The sequence below is a fragment of the Mytilus trossulus genome, chromosome 14 (assembly GCF_036588685.1).
Source record: "Mytilus trossulus isolate FHL-02 chromosome 14, PNRI_Mtr1.1.1.hap1, whole genome shotgun sequence".
NCBI lineage: Eukaryota > Metazoa > Mollusca > Bivalvia > Mytilida > Mytilidae > Mytilus > Mytilus trossulus.
In genome coordinates this window covers 12339836-12360989 of record NC_086386.1, presented here as the reverse complement: position 1 = coordinate 12360989, position 21154 = coordinate 12339836, and the positions used below count along the sequence as shown (strand labels likewise).

Genomic DNA, 21154 nt, shown 5'->3' with positions numbered 1-21154 from the left:
TATAACGTGAATCTGTACTTTAATAGATCCCGTCAGTATGATATTGTTCTATTTTATGTCATTATGATATATTTCTATCATGAATTACAATTTACGTTGAACCACAAACGTCAAAATCATTCAATCGTGTAGTGGAATTAACTATTTGTGGATTCTTAAAAATTCTATGCATAACTTTTGGACTAGTTTAAATCTCGGTCTATTTTTGAAATTTATTCTTCATACTTTTGATGATTATTTTAACCCTGTATGCTAACATCGCCTATTTTTTAACCCTGCCTAGGTAAATTTTAAAAATTATTTTGTATGCAAATTGAACGACAAAACTATGTGACGTATACAATTTTCTGACGTCAGACACCCAAATCAATTAATGTGTTTGTAGATAGATGTTTTTGTGTTTTGTTAAATTGTTTCTTTTTAAAATTGTTATACGATGATGACTGATGTACTCATATTTTGACAATTTTATTTATTGTGCCTGTTTAGTTAACGCATCAATGTAAAAATACCAGAATTTGATGAGACTGTCATCAAAGTGGGAGGGTTAGCGCTATAAAACCAGGTTTAATCCACCATTTTCTACATTTGAAAATGCCTGTACAAAGTCAGGAATATGACAGTTCTTGTCCATTCGTTTTTGATGCGTTTTTTATTTGATTTTGGCATGTGATTATGGACTTTCCAAATTGATTTTCCTCTTAGTTCAGTATTTTTGTGATTTTACTTTTTTCGTAAGTTATTTTTGGGGTATTTGGATGGAAACTGTTGTAAGGATTAATGTATGTCCATATCCGACATATCCTTTTTCACATTTGAATCCCCAATCCTCTCCCTTTCCCAATTCGACTCCCAATTGCAGTACCAACTATTAAGTTCAGTCTCGTCCTAAACTTTCTTGAAATATTTGCCACTGGACGTAAAGCAACAGGAAATTTAGACTATCGATGATCACATTCTCATAAAAGAAATAGTCCTTCCACTGGACAAAATATGTTGTGGATTAGAAATAAAGCATCTTGATGAAAATAAAATTAGAAGATGTGGTATCATTAGCAATAGGACAACTCGCTACCAGAGACGAAAAGACGTAGAATTGTTATCAAAGGTACCAGGATTATAATTTAGTACGCCAGACGCGCGTTTCGTCTTCATAAGACTCATCAGTGACGCTCATATCAAAATAGTAATAAACCAAACAAATACAAAGTTGAAGAGCATTGAGGATCCAAAATTCCAAAAAGTTGTGCCAAATACGGCTAAGGTAATCTATGCCTGGAATAAGAAAATCCTTAGTTTTTCGAAAAATTCAAAGTTTTGTAAACAGGAAATTTATAAAAATGACCACATAATTGAAATTTATGTCAACATCGAAGTGCTGAGTACTGGGCTGGTGATACCCTCGGGGACAAAACGTCCACCAGCAGAGGCATCGAATTTAGCTATTATGTATAGGTTGGTTTCAGGGAACCTGTTTATTTGTTTTTAGAAGTTTCTAAAACATAATAAACATATCTAATTTAGAATCCTTAAAATGCATTTAGACTTCTTACAAAAGTATTTGAATTTTACTAAGAAGATGTGGCTGACAATGTTTTAACAGATTTGATGCATTTATGGAGAATTGCTATATTTGCATTGATTTGCGTTCCTCTGACCTGAAGGTGCAGTGTTTATAACCCATAGGTAAATCCTATCAATCATCAGATACCGCAATCATAGGGGATTGTTAACTTTGTTTTTATTACTTAGAAGATTTTATCTTGTATATAAACATCTACGTGAATCACATGGTGACAGTTGATGGAACCAGTGGGGTATCATGCGATCTACACCCACTACTTACGCTTAATCAACAGACAGGGATACAGAGGCTTTACATTTCTTTTGATAATTAAAAAAAAGATTTATAGTTTTTAGACGGGCATACATATTGTTTAAGCGGATAAACATTCATTTTAAATTTTTTTATCATTAAAGAAAAAGATATACTGTTTAAAAACGGGTATTATTTCATTTACATTCTTTGAAGGAAATGAAAAATTATCGAAAAATTGCCGTTTAATGCTTAGAACTGGAAAAAGAAAGAGAAACCTGTGAAGTGATTATTTTCAGCTTGTAGCTTGCAATTCTTAATTGGACAACTTGATGGACCAATATTAATTAAATGTGTTGTTTTCTAAGATATTGATTTCGCATTATGAAATTTGACCGCATAGTCATATTTTGCTACAGTTTTCTGGTTCTATGTTTAGAAATTGGGGATTTTTCAATTACTCCAGAGAATATTGAAGAACTGAAAAATTTTGTAAACAATTTAATGAGCTGTAAAAAGATCGTTGGACTCGGATTAACGCTTGTTTACGACAATAAAGTAATATTAGCAGATGGATTCGGAATGGCAAACATTGAGAAACGTATTCCAGTTGACAAACATTCTAAATTTGCAATAGGATCATTAACGAAAGCTTTTACAAGTACAGTCATTGCTAAAGTGCTCAGTGAAAATCCGAGGTAAGACATTCATTGTTATTTATTTTTTATGTTTAAAATGTTTTAAAATCACATATTGTAAAGTACTATAAGATGCATGACTATAGTATATGTTTAGACCATATTTCATTAAATTTGATTACCTTAATTTGATAACTGATTTTGGATAAGCATAGATGTACTGGCCTAATATTTCTTTTAAACTGAGCACATGTTGAAGATCTACGACCAAAATAGATAAGACAAATTATTGCGTTAATTGTTTAATGTAATTGATATTAGGTTAATTTGCCGCCTGAAAACAACATAAACTTGTATGTTTTGGAAGAAAATATTCTAGTTTTTTGCTAATAATTATTTTCCAATATTCCGTCAGACTCAATTTACACCTTGTTATGCAAATGTCAAACAAAAACTTCAGTGTTATTAAAACAGTACATATAAAACAGACAGAGAATCGTGTTGTTTACATATTTGTTGTAACGATTTGTATAACAGACTATTCTATAATTATATATAATTTTAAATTTTTATCTATTGTTCATTCGAAGAACAGCAGCCGCATATTTATTGATACAATAAACTATTGTTTCTCTCTCTTTGTTTAAAACGAAAATAACAACTTATCGAAAGTCAATGGTAATGGTGTATCAGCACTGGAATATTTGAGGAGATTTGAGACTAAAAATTAACAGGATGGGCAAATACTCATAGGATCACTTTGCCGGGGGTGTTCGAATTTTAGGTATTTTCAAAATTTCCAAATTTATTAACCTAGAATTTCATAAAAAGAGTGATACACATATTGTTAGAAAAAACATCAAGATTGCTGAGATATGAAAAAAAAATTGAAGATAACACTTTATAACTTTGGAATGTTCAAAGCGTTATTTTCTAAATTTCACTTCACATGCTTTCGATTGCATAGTTTTACCGTATTTTACCTACTATGAGCAGCATGACGGGTGTAACTCGTGGATCAGAAACTTCAAATATAACATGAGTATCGGGTTAATATGTTTCGTCTATTTATCTTCGACTTATAATTCTTAATTGCCATCTTAAAATCTTCTCCCGTTTTATTTGATATAAAGGAGTTATTGAAGACCTGAAATGAAAGTCAATGATTGATTTCTTGTTATATGTTTAACTGTCAAGTAAGTTCAATAATTTGTGTATCTCTGATATAATACCGAACCAAATAATCGGTCAGTTGGATGCACTTGGATTGAGGGAAGACAAATTTGAATGTCACTTAAAAAAATGACAAATGGCAGAGGCAGAAATGTTCTAAGCCAATACACACAAGCACTTGTCTCAGGAAACATTTTCCCTATATACGACACCATTGGATATCTGAATGTATTGTAATTGTTCGATATTAACTAGAGATGCTTCAAAAAAGAGCATCGGATTTTAAATCCCATGCCAACGGATTTTGCTGCATATTCACACTTTCGGAACAATCATAGTTACACTGACGGCATGGTTCTTTCTTTTTTAAGCAGTAACGTTACAGGTTGTCATATACCTAAGATATCTTTTTGAATAGAAGTAGAAATGATTCATAACAATCATTACAATCAGATGAAATAATTTGATAAAAATGAGATGAGGTATGATTACCATTGAGACAGCTTACCTACGAAAGAGACTACGTCAAGAATGCTTATATCGTCTGATCTACACTTTGCTTTCTGTTCTATCTGCAATCAGTTGATCCTACTATAGTATATGATTTTGTTTTGTTATTTTTATGACTATGTTTAAGCCATCCCATCTGTAATATAATTTGATCGAATATTAAGGAGTGACGCTATAACTGCTTTCATATGAATTCAAAAGCGCAATTTTCACGCATTCTATTATCAATTGTTTTTTACTTTTAACGATCTTTCGGTAACTTCGAGTACCCTCAAATCGTACTTTTATGTTAATTTGACCTTTTGATACAATTTATAATGCGTTTTGTTATTTAAAAAGTAAAATCACAAAAATACTGAGCTCCGATGAAAATTCAAAACGAACAGTCCCTAATACAATGGCAAAAGCAAAAGCTCAACCACATCAAACAACAACTGTCATATTTCTGATTTAATACAGGCATTTTCTTGACGACGACGAAAACGGTTGATTAAACCTGGTTTTATAGCTAACTCAAAAAATTCAAACGAGAAAACTAACGGCCTTATTTATGTAAAAATAAATGAACGAAAAACAAATATGTAGCACATAAACAAACGACAACCACTGAATTTACAGGCTCCTGACTCGGGACAGGCACATACATACATAATGTGGCGGATTTAAACATGTTAGCGGGATCCCAACCCTCCCCTTAACCTGGGACAGTGGTATAACAGTACAACATAAGAACGAACTATAAAATCAGTTGAAAAAGGCTTAACTCATCAGATGGACAAAAATACAAGTGGTCGTGGCCAGGTACTTATACATCCCAACACAAAAAGACACAATGAATAGATCTGAGAGTACTCGCAGTTATCTGACAGCCTAGTTCAAAGCCACTAACAAATAAAAAAAAAACATGCATCTAAGACTCAACTATCAATCCATACACATCCAACATCCAATGGATTTAGTGTAAAGACGTCATAAACAGCCAGAGAAAAACACGACCTTGTACAATGCCAAGCTACAGGTATTGACAGATTGTCTTAATGAGTTAAGCCATTTCAATTGATATTTATTGTGTGTCTTTCTATGTTGTGATGTTACACTATTGGTTTCGGGAAGGATGAAGGTTTAAAAGTTCAATCCCGCTGCATTTGTTTGCATTGTTCTAATTCAGGAACCTGATGTTCAGTGGTTGTAGTTTGTTGATGTGGTTTAGAATTGTTATTCGTTTCCTTTTCTTTTGTATAGATAATACCGTTGGTTTTCTTTTTTGAATGGTTTTATACTAGTCATTTTTGGGGTCCTTTAAAGCTTGTTGTTCGGTGTGAGCCAATGCTCCGTGTTGAAGACAGTACTTTGACATATAATGGCTTATTAATACAAATTGTGATTAGGACTAATACCACATCTTCCTATATCTATATAACCGTTTCACTTTTTATGTTTATATGAAAAATTCCACGAACGGAATGAATCTGCAAACCTGATGAAAAAAAAAGTAAAAACACAAAAATACCGAACTCCGAGGAAAATTCAAAAAGGTAAATCAAAAATCAAAAGGCAAAATCAAAAGTCTAAACACATCAAACGAATGGATAACAACTGTCATATTCCTGACTTGGTACAGGCGTTTTATAATGTAGAAAATGCACATGAACACATATATACGAATTGACTTTTTGTCGCAATTTTTCTGTGTTTCTTGTCAAAGACAAAACCAAAAATTTCTTCTTAAGATGCTCATATAAAGTCAATAGATTGAAAAAAAAATCAAAACTCCCCAAAACAAGAAGTCCATTAAACCTGGCAAAGTCAGACGACCGACTATATCAACCAACAGAATGATTGGAAAATAACTGTCGTATTCCTCACTTAGTGCAGTCATTTTCTAAAGAAAATGATTGGTGAAACCTGGTTTCATCACTAGCTTAACCTCCTACCTGTACAAATGTACAACTAATGCTCATAGCTCCTGTTCATTCTTAATCTCGCTCTCTCGTTATTTTAAACCTGGAAAATAGGGGAAAAGATCATAACAGACACAATTGTCTTGATGCGAACATACTCATTATCAATTTTGTCTGTTCAAAAGAATGATATTGAAAAGTATGAACACTCCTTCGGCAAACAAAATTGAATCTTGACTTCCTTCAAAACATCTTTATTTGACATTTATTGATAAAAAATATTACCAGAAAAAACAGACAAATGCTTCCTTTGAAAACCAATATTACCATTTTTATTTTCAAACTAATTTACTGATTAATTTTTCTTTTCTGGTTTCCTTGTAAGATAGTAATTGCCATGTTTAACGCGTCCGGATCTATTGGGGGCGATGTTTCCATTCAAAGAAATTATACTTTATAGTATTAACTACAGCTCCATCCACCGTGTTAATTATATTGTAACCGTAAAATAGATGTTTATTTAGCTTTGAATTAAAAGTCGTCTCGTCAAAAGAATGATAATATTTTATGCGTTGCTGTTCCGAAATAACAGTCGTTTATCGTTTAAGCGTGTGTTATATGTGCAATGTTGATAAAACCGTGGTTGTTTTTTGGAGCAAATGCAAAAATATTGCTTTAAAAAAAATAAACCTTTATTCAGATAAATAAAGAAGATAAATGAAAGATAGCTCTTTTTTCTAGCTATTGTTCTCATATACGAACATCCGATGTCTACCTTTATTCACTCATTAAAAAATAAGTTAAGTCATAAATCTAATGTACCTTTAATTGGGTCATTCTACTCATATATGCCCATTTAACAATGTGTATTAGATTAGATAAAAATGTGATCATAGCTGTTTTTCTTGTGTATCATTGCATTCCAAAATTATTGGTTTTATAAGAAACGTAGTGAGCAGTGATTAGAACGTAACCTTAAGATCTCTAAAAAATGAAATAGTCCACATAATTTTGGAAAATGTCATTACCGTAACGGATTATAAGACATTAATTTTTGTAAAAACCATATTCAATTTGTTTTTGTCCTATTGACATATCGTAAACAATCTTCAAGTTTTATAACCGATTCTAGTTATTTCCAGTTACAATGAGCATAAAACATAAATTTTAAAGGAAAATGTTGGCAAACGATACTTGCTTTAATTTCCTTGAACTTATTTAGTTTTTAAAATATTATGGTTTTGTTTGTTTTGTATTTTAGCACCTTGTTACTTATAAACTGTATTTATATTTTATAGTAATCTTTACAAATGGTATCAATTATATAATAACAGTGTTGCAAATCGGCAAGTCAATGTTGTTACGGGAGTGACCGTTACCGTTACGGCAATGACTGTGTCCCCTTAAACTGTGTAAATGGTTATAAAATGTGTACCTGTTTGAACACCGAACCTTTCAGTTGTAGGATAATTTAATAAAAAAAAAAACTCTTACACCAGTATTATGCAAAAAAGTATTAATATTATGTGAACTACGACATTTAAAATCAGGAAACTGATAAGTTCATCAACGATATGGTATCCTTTATTTCGAAAGAAAGTTTTATTAGATACGCAGTATTGAGGAGACAATCAAGAACTCAAAAATAAGTGGTAAAGGACTTTGGTTAGGCAAATACATCTGTGTTCACCCAACTTATCACTGTTATGTATCAAAGGATGTATTCGACTGGGATCGCAAACAATATAGTTTGTCAATTTCCCGAAAAATCCAAAATCATATTGAACGTTTGCGATTGTTTGACTAGACAAATGACTTCTACTTATATTAACTAAAACGTACATGGACCTATGATGGTTTACTTTTATATATTGTAACTTGGATGGAGAGTTTCTCATTGGCACTCATACCACATCTTCCTATATCTATTAATAGTTTACTAATAGAAATAATTAATAATTATAATAAAAACAAAATATTTTTTTTATTTTGATCAGCTGGACTTTCAAATAAAACTGTTGTTTATTTTATATAAAGATGCATTTGAATATGTTATTTCAATTGGTTTCATCAAGTACAGCTAAAATTAAATATGTCAATCTTAAACAAATTTAATGAATGAAAACGAACGAACTAGAAACATGATTTAAAGAAATCAATACAACTATATACAGTGTTAAATGCCAAGATCATCTTTTACTCGCTTCCAGACTTTTTTGTCAACCTCGTAATGGCGGGATCCTACCTTTGTTGGAGGATCAATTAAAGTTACAAAGTTGGAATGATGATACCATAGAATGTCATGAACCATAGGCCAATAAAAACTATTTTCGCCGATCCTGTGCATCACCTCAACTTCACATTCGTTTGCATCGATGTCTTGTATAATTCCAGGGTATGGTTTGTTATCGTAAGTGACTATACAACATTTTCCAATGACTGATTGGTCCAAGGAGTCTGATTGTATATTTGTTGCATTACTTTTGGTATTACTTTTATCAAACTGAAACTCAGATACACCAAAACAATCACATGGCTCTGGTTTCTTACAGAAGCAACTAACATGCCTTGACTGTACTTTTAGATTATTGTGCTCCTGACAAAAAACCTGAAATACAACAAGTTATTTTTATTTACGACAATTGCAAAAAAATCAAAGTATTTGAAACGCTTGACTGGGGTAAAAAGTATTAAAATATTGCTAACAGTAATTTTATCAAAAATGTTTCTTGTATTCAAGATTCTATAAACAAGTCAGTGGAATTTAATAGATAGGTTTTTGAAACAGTGCTAGCGTTTCGTATTACCATAATATTTTCATTGTTTCGTATGCAGCAGAATTTGCTGTCATAATCAGCTAAATTGTCATCAATAAACCAGAATGTTTCTTTTGCCATGTGGGTCGTATATAAAATTTACAGATCTAACATTGTTGGATTGATGTTTAGAGGAGTTGTATATATATATATACTAGTATATTAGTGTATTGTTGATTTGGGTTAGACGTACAACCACTTCATATGTGGCCTTTGAAAGAACGTTCTGAACTTTGTTCATACTGGTTTTTTTTTGGGTTTTTTTTGTATATTTAACCGTCCTTGTGATCATGTAAAGGCTACGCAATTTGACTGTTGGTGGTTTCTGAGGTCTGTTATGGTCTACTTAATGATCTCATGCATGCTTCTTTTCAATCTTTTGCAACCATTCAGTTGATAAGAATTTTTGAGTTTGGTTAATTGTATACATATAAATAATACCTGGTGAATTTTCATTGTTTGTGGTATTGGTTTCAAACTATCTGGTATTAATTTGTTCACAACATCAACGTCTTCCTCCTCCACTAAAAACAGCTGAACTGAAGTATTAGAGTCTTTTAACACTTGCATAAACGATTTTGCATCTGTCACATCCTGTCCATTTGATACTACCCTATCAGCTGTCCTTTTCACCGCAGCCCCTATGCCATCTGCAGCTCCTTTGCCGTGGCCGGCTTCAAGAAAGTTCCAATTTCCAACTTTAAACCCTATAGTGAAGAAATAGGTGCACAGCAAGTAAAAGTTCTGTTTATTTCTATACTGGGTTGTTGGTCCATCACTTACAAAGTAAACAGTATCAATTGTACCAATCTTTTCTTTAATCATCTTCAAAACCGGAGTAACATGTGCCCAGATGGCTGCTGGGTTGTGTTGTTTACAATCCGAAATAGAACAGAATGAAAATAACACTTTATTTTGGTGATATACCAAACCAGTATGAAGTGAAATGGAACGCTGGCTTGCGCCAAAATGGACGCTTTGAATTTCTTTTTCGTATTTGCAGTTAAAATTTTCTGAGAAATCCATATGTATTACTACTTCGTTGTCATTCAAGTTTTCCTTCAGCCTTTTCAGGGCCTGATACTGGTGAACTATGTTGAAATAGTGGTAGCAAAATTTCTTTAAACTTTCTTGAAATTCATCAATAAGATGGCCCAATATATCCGTTTCTTCAATCTTAACTGTTGTTGAAACTGTTACAATGGAATCATTCTTTACCTTTTCTTCTCTTCGCGTGCACCATTTATACCATGATACCTGTTTTGTAAGGTCTTGTTCATTCATTTCGACTTCTCTCTTTTCACAAATGTCACATTGCCTGTACATACAATTTTTATTGGCGATATCACAGCAAATATTACCAATAAACGTTTCAATCCTTTTAGTTGTTATAACCTGTGATTGGTACAACTTTTCTATTAGGTACTGAATATTCTCATGCTTTATACAAAGACATGTTTCTCTATCTTTTGTGCTTGGTTTGACAACCCAAAAGGGTCTACATTTACAAAACATTGAGTATGAAACCGGATGTTCTGGAAATTCGCTGTAAAATTTCTCATGAAGATGCCGAAGATCATCATTTAGGTAACGCTTCTGCATTTTTAGTTTGTTTCTGGTTATAGTCTCCTTTTTACCAGCGGCACATCTACTGTTTTCATCCCTCTGCAGAAATTCGCGGACCATTTTTTAAAATTTCGTCACAGTTTTGTTTTTGTGTTGTTTTCTAGTGTATTCTAAATGTTCTGTCGTTTTTGTTTTTCTGCAGAAAGAAAATGTTTTCTCTGTGAAATGTTTAAATCTATATTTTTTCAAAATGTTTGATTTTACTACGTTTCGTATAAGTTGTCTTTTCTTTTCACTTTTATTATCTCTATACTTCTGTTTAATGCCCTCTACTAAACTGAAATGGTACATAAGGGTTTTTCTCACTTTCGGGCAAACTTTCTGTCCCATCAGCAAAATGTTGGTTTTGGATCGGGGGGATTCAGATGATAGCTTTCCTTTCTTCTTCATTCTATGAAGACGCTGGCGGTAGCGTTGGTTTAGTTTTTCTGCGCTGATAAGCCGGACATTCAATTTCTTCAGTTGTCTGTACGCCTTTGATCTATCTTTCCTCACTTTTTTTCTACCTCGTCGCTGAGCATTTGTTCTTCTGATGTTCTGTTGAAAATCTCCGTTTTCTGGAGACACAGGTGGTGTGTTATCTGCCAAGAAATTATTAGTTTCAATTGCCTGCTTCGTTCTTTCTCTTTATTTGCTTGATGTTTCCTCCAGTGTTTTCGTTTTCGCCTTTTCTCCCGTTCTGTCATATCTTCAATTGGTTTTACAACACCAGATATTTTCTTATCTTTATATCTGTTTCTTTCCTTTTGAAGATATTCAGAATATTTTCGTGGGTCTGATTTTTGGCGTTCTCTCCATAGCTTTGCTCTTTCAGCACCCGTCAGTACCATAATGTTGTTTTGCGATTTTGTTTGCTAGAATTAACTTTTCTTTTGCAGAGTCAATTTGCTCTTGTGCATCACACACGTATTTAGACCAAGTAATCTTAAAGTCGTCTGTAAGAGGATGTATTCGTAGTATTTTTTTTAGTTCAATTTCAGCTAGGACTAATGATGTATCCAATTTTGTTATCCAAATTTTAAGCTCACTTATTTCTAGAAACAAAAATAAAAGTTTTTATTACGATTATTATTTATTGAGAATTTAACATTATTATTATCATAAAATATAAAAGTGTAGCACTTGTCCATGAACTGTCACTTATCTGAGTAGATATGTGTATATAAAAACTCATCGTAGATACCAGGACTAAATTTTGTATAAACGCAGTGTACGCAAGTACTGATAGGTTCGGGAAACTTTTTGCTCTAACGTTGTTGGCAATATAAAAATTGTTGACAAAAAAGTTGATTGCTTTGTGTTTTAATTCAGATGTCTCATTACAAATAAATCTTAAGAAACTTATTCACAAAAGCAAGCGTCGGTTATATGCAATACACGATAAAAAGATCATTGCTGTCGCTTATATATAACTTTTGGTCATTACCGTAACGACTCTAGTCATCACCGTAACATTGCATTCGTTACGGTGATGATACGTTACGGAATTGACACTTGTGCTAACTTTCGTGGATATAAGCGGGCTTGAAGTTTTTTAAGGGCTGGACGATTTCTAAAAAGCATGAGGAAACATTCACCTTTCACGATGTATATAAAATTTTGGAAACTACTAAAATGCATAAAAATTGAGACGCGTACGGCAATGACTCAATAAAAACATACGTGATTATTTGTGTGTAAAAAGATTAACAAAATATACATACCGTTGTCTTCATCTGCCATCTTTCTTCCATGCAAAACGCAAAAGGGTGATGACGTCATAAACGACATGAACGCTATATTCGTATTATCTCCCCTTTTCCACAGCTTAAAATTTCAGCCCGTGTTACGGAAATGACACGCAACTATGTGACACATAATCTAACTTGAAGATTTTGTTTCTAGTTTGTTACATCTATGATTTTTATTCAAAATGTAGTAATATGATTATAAGGGTTCGCGTGAATATTTTCTTTCTTAGTCTAGATGAAAGAAACGTCAATAATTTGCTTTGACAACTTAGAAATGGTAAACTGTGACAGTTTTTAACCATTTCTCGTAAATCTCAATAATCTTTTACAAAAATCTTCTCCTCTGAAACTACTGGCCTAAATTAGTCCCAACTTGACCACAATCATCTCTTGGGTATGTAGTTTGAAAAATGTGTCCGGTGACCTGGCCAACCAACCAAGATGGCCGCCATGGCTAAAAATAGAACATAGGGGTAAAATGCAGTTTTGGGCTTAAATCATAAAAACCAAAGCATTTAGAGCAAATCTGACATGGGGTAAATTTGTTTATCAGGTCAAAATTTATCTGCTCTGAAATTTTCAGATGAAACGAACAACCCGTCACGGTTGTTGGGTTGCTGACCCTGAAGTGTTAGTTTTAAGGAAATTTTGCTGTTTTTGGTTATTATCTTGAATATTATTATAGATAGAGATAAACTGTAAACACCAATAATGTTCAGCAAAGTAAGATTTACAAATCAGTCAACATGACTGAAATGGTCAATTGACCCCCTAAGGAGTTATTGTCCTTTATAGTCAATTTTTAATAATTTTCATAAAATTTGTAAATTTTTACTAACATTTTCCACTGAAACTACTGGGCTAAGTTCATTATAGATAAAGATAATTGCTAGCCGCAAGAATGTTCAGTAAATTAAGATGTGCAAACACATCACCATCACCAAAACATAATTTTGTCATGAATCCATCTGCTTCCTTTGTTTAATATTCACATAGACCAAGGTGAGCAACACAGGCTCTTTAGAGCCTCTAGTTTGTTTTAAAATAATTCTCTCATGAAATACCGAATTTCTCAACCTGTCTCTAATAAACCCCGTTTAATGCGCAATTATTGACGCAAAACCTCAACAACGAAAAAGGTTCCAAGAAAAATAAACAACAGTGTAAAGAGCTAGAAGACAACAAGATTCATTGCAAATGAATATCATTAGACAGATGAACAAGACAATAAAATGCCACTCCAAAAAGGTGGTGAAGACACAGAAATTTACTAAACGCACAGAAAATAGAAAAAACTGAGAAATACGATTACATAAACTTTTGTCAACTTTAATCAGCTTAATACATCAAATGAGTAAGCTGGGGGGAAATCAACAAAGCAACCAATGAACTCTACCATCACTTTATAAGAATAACATGGTGCCTATAATTCAAAACATAACAATCATAATCCAATAAACAGTGTTAATAATTACGTTGGTATTTACCCCTTACACACCATTGATTAGTTAACCTGATACTAATAGATCCCCCTACTGAGACACATCATTGATAAGTATATCTGATACTAATAGATTTCTAAAAGAGGTTAATGACTCGATTAAGGTTAAACTATAGATGGCATTTAATGGGAATTTGATGATCAGTATAATAAGTAATTTTATTTATTGAAGTTCGTGTCATGCAGTTTTACTAATTTTTATGTTTGTAAATTATGATGTTTTGGCTACGTGGTTGATCTTGATTGTTAAATTTACTATCAACTACAACACATTGTGTGTTGGCGTCTTCGTTAGATTTATTTGTAAGTTTGTTTGAATTTTTTAGACAGTTGTGATGTATGTTTACATAATTGTGACTGCTGAAACCTAATTATTGTCACACATACCGGTTATGTCTGTGTGTCAGTATATCGGAACTATAGGGGAAAACGGTACTATTTATTCTGCCATAGGCGACAATATTAACATTTTTCTAAATTTACAACTTTTTTTTTATAAAAACCTGGATAAAACAGTTATATGTGGTCTTAGTACTTAAATATTCTGTTGTAAAAACTAAAGCAAAATAGTATCATGACCAAGTTCCAATGGAGCTTGTTTATGTTTTCCATGCCCACCGTCATTTTGCACCAAATTTATGAAATTGTGGAAGTCGTTTCGAATAATTCTCTAGAAAATAGTTCAATAGGTTTCAAAATTTATATTGCAAACATACACACTGCAGCTATTCATAGATAAATAAAAAAAATATAGTGTACCATTACATCAAATCATAGCGCTCCTAATTTGACTTCCATCACCTGGCCAACCTAATGCTGGGAAAATGTAATATTACCGTTTTCCCTATAGACAACTGACATACAAGAGGGAGGTCAATGATTCATCTTCAACACAATGTTGACTACTGTACCCTTATTTTTTTTTACATTTTAACGTCTTATATCTGGTCGTTTATTCATATAATATAATGCTATTGTATGTGATTGTCATACAAGTGTGATGATGAGCTAGCTTTAAAACCTGGTTAAATCCGCCATTTTATACTTTAGAAAGTACCTATCAGGAATATTATAGTTGTTAACCATTCTTTTAATGAGTTTGAGCTTTTGATGTTTTGCCATTTGATTTGGGACTTTCTGTTTTAAATTTTCGTCGGATTTCGTTACTTTTTTAATTTTACTTTTTTGCTAGCTTTAAAATAGGGTTAAACCAACCCTTTTCTTCGCAAATACATTGACCGTTTTTTTCAACTCGTTTTCGTTGCTTGGTGTTGTCAGTTTTTATAGACTTTTCCGTTGAGTTCGTTAGGTGTTTTTTTTTTTAATTTAAAAAAAATATTTGTTTTGGTTTTTTTTACTTTGAGGAATTTTGGTCCTAAATGCTCTTCAACTTCGTACTTCATTTGACCTTTATAATACTTTTGAATTGCGCGTCACTGATTAGTCTTTTTGTAGAATAAACGTGTGTCTTGCGTTTATTCAAAAATTTTAACAATCATAAGAAATAAAAAAAAACATAAATCAAGGACTATTCCATATACTATCGATCATCTTTAGTCATAAGGTTTTAAGTCAAACGCAGGCCAAACGGATATAAATTTAGTTATTAGTGAATATTGAATGCATACGAACCCTATAGACTGTCATTTGAAGTGTGTTTAAATTTTATAACCTTCCGGAGCACTTAAGATCGCCCCTGTTTTTGATGTTTTTCTAGGCATTGTTTTGTCAGTTCATTTCAACGCCTGAGTTTGAATGTCCGTATATACAAAATTTAGTTCTGGTATATATGTATGATGAGTTCATTTAGGAATATTTCGCCTCTCTTTTGCCAGCCTTAAATATATTTCTCTCTTTTAAAAAAAACCCTAAATTTACACCTCTGGGAGATTGTGTATATTTATTCCTTGTTTGCAGCGCTATCCTTTCTTGTTATCTTTGCAGCGCTATCATTTCTTGTTATTTTAACAACGCTATCCTTCACATTTCTTCTACTTACACATTGCAAATGTATATGCAAAACATTTTGTTTTATAAATCTATAACTATTTAATGTAATTACAGATACAACTGGGATACACCAATAAAAGATATTTTGGGGAATGACTTTAGATTATTTGACGATGTCAGAACGGACAACATTAATCTTCGAGATCTCTTGGGACACAAAGTAGGAGTTCCCGGATACTTTGAACCTTTACTGGTCGGCTTTCCTGAAAATACATCCAGAGAAGAGTTCATTAAGTAAGATCTTCAACCTTATTTATATTTCAATACTACTTTAAGAGTATTTAATTGAAGCCTGTTAGGGCTATATTATAAAAACAAAAAAAATATGCACTTTTTTTTCGCTGTGGGGATAACCGGCTTCCGTTATATTTCACTATCTGTATATGGAATATCAACGGTTCTTTTCATTATACTCAATTAGAATACATACTTGGTGTGGGAATTGATAAAATATAAGTCACCAAAACCTATCTATGAAATAAAAGAAAAGGAAGTATGGGAGAGGAAGGAAAATCAATTTAAAAAGAGTGACAATGCAGAGGCAGTTGTTCAAGGTAAAAAAGAAAGGATGTGCATATTATAACAATAGACATTCTTACAATATCAATCTGTATGTAGGGACAATCGGGGATATGTAAGGGATTAGGAATCAGGCATACGCGATTGAATGTAAGTCAGTCGGTTTAAACTATTTCCAGCTTTGTGTCAAGAGGACATTGTTGAATAGTAGGTTGAGGTATATAGATATGTGCGTAAACATATCTACATGGTGAATTATTGACAGATAACTTTACCAAATGTTAAAAGAAGGTCAATATAAAAAAGATGTGGTATGATTGCCAATGAGACAGCTCTCCAACAGAGACCAAATGACAAGTTAACAACTAAAGGTCACCGTACGGCCTTCCCCAATATGCAAAACCCATAGCGCAAAGTCAACCATAAAAGTCCCCGAAATGATAATATAAAACAATTCAAACGAAAAAAGCTATCGGCTTAATTTATTTACAAAAAAAGAACGAAAAACAAATATTTTACACATAAATAAACTACAACCACTGAATTACAGGGTCCTGTCTTGGGACAGGTACATGCATACCATGGCGGAGATACACATGTTAGCGGGATCATCACCCTTCCTCTAACCTGGGACAGTGGTGTTACAGTACAACATATGAACGAACTATACAAATCAGTTGAAAAAGCTAAAATTATCAGATGGATAAAAATACAAATATAACAAATACATGAGGACGTGAATAACCGGCTTCCGTTATATTTCACTTTCGGTATATGGAATATCAACGGTTCCTTTTATCACACTCACTATGAATACATGCTTGGGTGTGGAAATTGATAAAATAAAACTCATAAAACTTATCTTTGAAAGATAGAAGAATGTTGGGAGGGGAAGGGATATCAATTTTAAAAGAGCGACAATGCAGAGTCACTGAAACAGGTTAAAAAGGAAAGATATGCATAATATGAGAATAAAAAACATGGACAATCGGAGATGTGTTAGGATTTAAATCTCCTAATCAATTCTTATAGAATTTTGGTCAGTCCGATTTTATTATTTGCATCGTTGTGCCAAAAATGATAGTTAGTGTTTAATAGTAAGTTCCGATTAACAAAAATGTGCTTAAACAAAACTAGCTGGTGAATTATTGACAGCTAACGTTAAAAGAAGGTCAATGTCAGGATATCTTGTACAGCAATTTATAAACATTTAAAATGATATAACACTATACAACTGAAAAATAAAGGCAACAGAAGTATACTGCTTTTCAAAATTCATAAATCGATTGGAAAAAGAAACATATCTGGACTACAAACTAAAACTGCGGAAACACGAGGATAACAAAGACACAACAGAAACAATAAAATGCAACACACAGAAACGAAATAAACGAATAAGATAACAATAGCCATTTGCATGACTTGTTTAGACATGTTTGAATTACAATACATGAAGGGTATTGAGAGCTGTTCTGTATAGAAATACTACCACTATATCACATTGACAGTTAGTACTTTTTTCAGAAATATACAGTATCAGCCTCCAGTAGAACCAATCAGAACGAAGTTTATATACAGCAATTACTTCTATGCTCTTGCTGGTTATGTGGCAGAGAAAATAACAGGACGTTCATGGGAGCACCTTGTCCAGGATTATTTGTTTATCCCATTATGTATGAAAAACAGTGGGTTTGTGGATCACATTTCCTCGTTTCATGAATTTGCCTTAGGATATAAGTACATAAAGGAGACTCCTGTTAAATTAAAAGAAGAGTTATTATAGTAAGTGTTATCAATTTATAACAACTATTGGAGTTGCATGAACAACATAACACGTCGTCCATCTGTGTCAACATGAAGGAGACGATCAAGGAGGGGCAAAATATACCTGAGGGACAGTCAAGCTCAAAGACCGAAATTAAACTGACAATGCCATGGCTAAGAAAGAAAAAAACCAGATAAATAATACACACGACACAACATAGAAAATTATGAGACAATTCTTTTTTCTGTAGCATTCATTATTTTAAGTTTACCAGGATAAATTTTATGCAAGACCTCTCTGATATATGGTTTATTGAGTGACAGGATAGCCTCAAATATACCCGTGTGAACGTGAGATGTGCTTCCGAAACAAAAGGTATTGCTCCATACTTTCTTTTGTTTTCTATTTGAGTAAGACGGACGACTTCAAACAAGAGTCCAAAACAAAAGGAAGGATTTCCGAAATAGACATGTTGTCTGCATTGTGATTTATCTATGTATGCAGTCCATCATCACCTTCAGAGCCAAATTGGTCTTTACATTGTATTTATCATACCGGTAATGTTGCTTTACTTATCATTCGACATTATTCTATTCGATCCCACCGGTTCTATATTTGTTTCATTTTTAATTTGTTATATTTTAGTACATCATCGCCTTCGGGTCCAGCAGGTTCTATATATTCCACCCCAAAAGACATGGGAGAATGGATATTATTGCATCTTAATGCAGGCAAAGATTCAAGTGGACATAATCTAGTGGTCAACACAACATTAAAAGAAACATATCGGGGTCAAATGGCAACTCAATTGTTTGGTAATTTGTATAAACCAGGATTCCCAATATCTGATGCTGTTATCTCCTACAATATGGGGTGGTTAACATCAGTGTACCGAGGTATGATTCAATTACGTTTACATTTATAAAACACTAAACTAAAGATTAATATCTGAATGAAATGTTTATGCTTTTTTTTCAGCTAAGATTAGGTTGTTTCAATAATACTAATTAGTTTTCCTAATGAGTGCGAAAATATTGTTAATACACTGCACGGATAGGTCGAATCCCCGAGACTCGATTGTAATTACAGTACAAACGTATGGTAATGATTTTCATGTCCACCACTTTCATCAATTACGCTCAATGCTCTGCAAGTTTTGTTATTCCATTTATACATAAGCTTGAAATTGGGACAAACATAATAATTAAACCCATGTTAGAACTGAGCATAAACTAATGATACATAAGCTCCTATGTGGACAATACACCAAGGTACCATCAGGACTACCGATCCAATGATACACCTTATCGCTTATCCCGGCTGACCCTGCCGCTTGAACTTTTGACGTCAACAACAATCACTTTTCCATTGTGGCGTCAGATATTTTGTTTTATGACGTCAACATTTTACGGGAACCTGTGTGAAATCCAGCAATGGCGGATAAATAGCGATAAGGTGTATTAAAACATATCCGTCCGATTTTTCGCGACTATAACTCACGTTGAATTTACCACACCTAGTACGCTCGCGACAAGAAGTTCGAAAGAAAAAAAAAACAAAATATATACAAGTATATGAAATTCAAAAGTATAAACCAAATATTGACTGATTGAGTAATTTAGTTGATAATTTAATAATTCTATTTCAGGTTACAAACGACTGTGGCACTCAGGTGGTATTGTTGGTTATTCGTCACTCCTTTGGTTGTTTCCAGATAAGAAAGTGGGCATATATGCTTCAATGACTGGTTCCAAATCTAACGGAAACAGTGACGCAATCAAAACAATATTAAGTAGATCTGCTGATATGTTGCTGGGTCTTGATCCTTGGTTAAATGATACAACAGCGTGTTCATATCCAGAACCTTGGATTAAGAAAAGTCCCGTTGAATATCCACTTGACGCAATGATACCCGAACCTCTCTGGAACATTTCAACACAGCAAGATGATTACGTAGGATTTTACTGCAACCCAGCTTTCGGCATGATGAAAATACAAAAACAAAACTCACAATTAATTCTGCGCTACGGGAGATTCGGTAAGATGAAACTTTACCCTATAACTGAGACGTCATTTGATATACGATATATAGAAGCACTGTGGTTTGTTACAAACTCTGATGACAATGTCACACCTGTTCGTATTACCTTCAGTTCAGACTTTGACTCTTTGGTGTACCCTATTGATAAAACGTATAGAAACACTACTTTTAACAGAAGCTGCAATGTTAACGTCGATAGATCAAACCTTCAGGGAAATGGTTGCAATATTATGCATTATATACACGATACAGGGAGCTACCTCAAATCGTATCTACTTATGTTAAATCTGTTTCTAATCTTATTTATACAATGGCAATAAACATATTTATATATATGAATAAACTATCTTATTTAAGTTCTATAAATTGTTAGTTTGCTGATCTACAACCACTTTGTACATGCTACTTTTTGAACCTTTATATAAAAAAAACCAGAAAACATAATTAATCAGTACTGATCAATTGTATTTTGCTTTCGGGATCTTTTAATGAATAACAAGCAACATGTATTATACGTGTTATACTGACTTCAGTATGACGACAGCCATTGAATAAATCACCAAATTGATACAAAGGAGACACACTTGTCATTCATTCCTTGTGCAATATAACCGTATGATACTGGTATCCATTAAGTCACCATTTACAATCAGGATCAAAGATTTTCAAAGCCAAATGAAAAGTGAAACAACTAACATATTCAAAAAAAGGCAGAAACACTTAACCTTTAAGAGGCAAAGACTATTTCAGCATGGTTTATAGTGTCCATTACATCTTTATATGATAGGGAAATTGGGGTTCTTATACCCTTTCTAAATATTTTGGTTGTTAAAGGGTAAAATAACACAAATAACAAACTTAGAGAAAAATCAATAAAAATCGGAAAGTCCATTTTCAAATGACATCAAAGAAATGACATATTCCTGATTGGTACAGGCATTTTCTTATGAAGACAATAAATGATTTAAACTAGTTTAATCGCAGTTTAATAGCAAGCTATACATCTCACGTGTATGACAGTCGAAGAAAATTCCATTATATTAACAATAATGTGTGAACAAAACGAACAAACATAAAAGGTACGAATGTCAAATATAGGGGTACAGCA

The 21154-nt window shown here is 32.8% G+C and overlaps 1 protein-coding gene across 2 annotated transcripts; it reads left to right on the top strand.

Moving 5' to 3' along the window:
• The first annotated feature begins 1611 nt into the window (after positions 1 to 1611).
• Positions 1612 to 20403, top strand: LOC134695803 (uncharacterized). 2 transcript variants are annotated; one of them, XM_063557221.1, is made up of 6 exons: positions 1612 to 1686; positions 2256 to 2514; positions 15776 to 15955; positions 17765 to 18022; positions 18651 to 18901; positions 19654 to 20400. In XM_063557221.1, the coding sequence occupies exons 2-6, from the start codon at positions 2321 to 2323 to the stop codon at positions 20364 to 20366; spliced, it is 1596 nt and encodes a 531-aa protein (XP_063413291.1). In that variant the 5' UTR covers positions 1612 to 1686; positions 2256 to 2320; the 3' UTR covers positions 20367 to 20400. The 2 variants fall into 2 exon arrangements, with proteins under 2 accessions (XP_063413291.1, XP_063413290.1); XM_063557220.1 differs by lacking the exon at positions 1612 to 1686 and having other exon boundaries at positions 1728 to 2514; positions 19654 to 20403.
• The last annotated feature ends 751 nt before the right edge of the window (positions 20404 to 21154 follow it).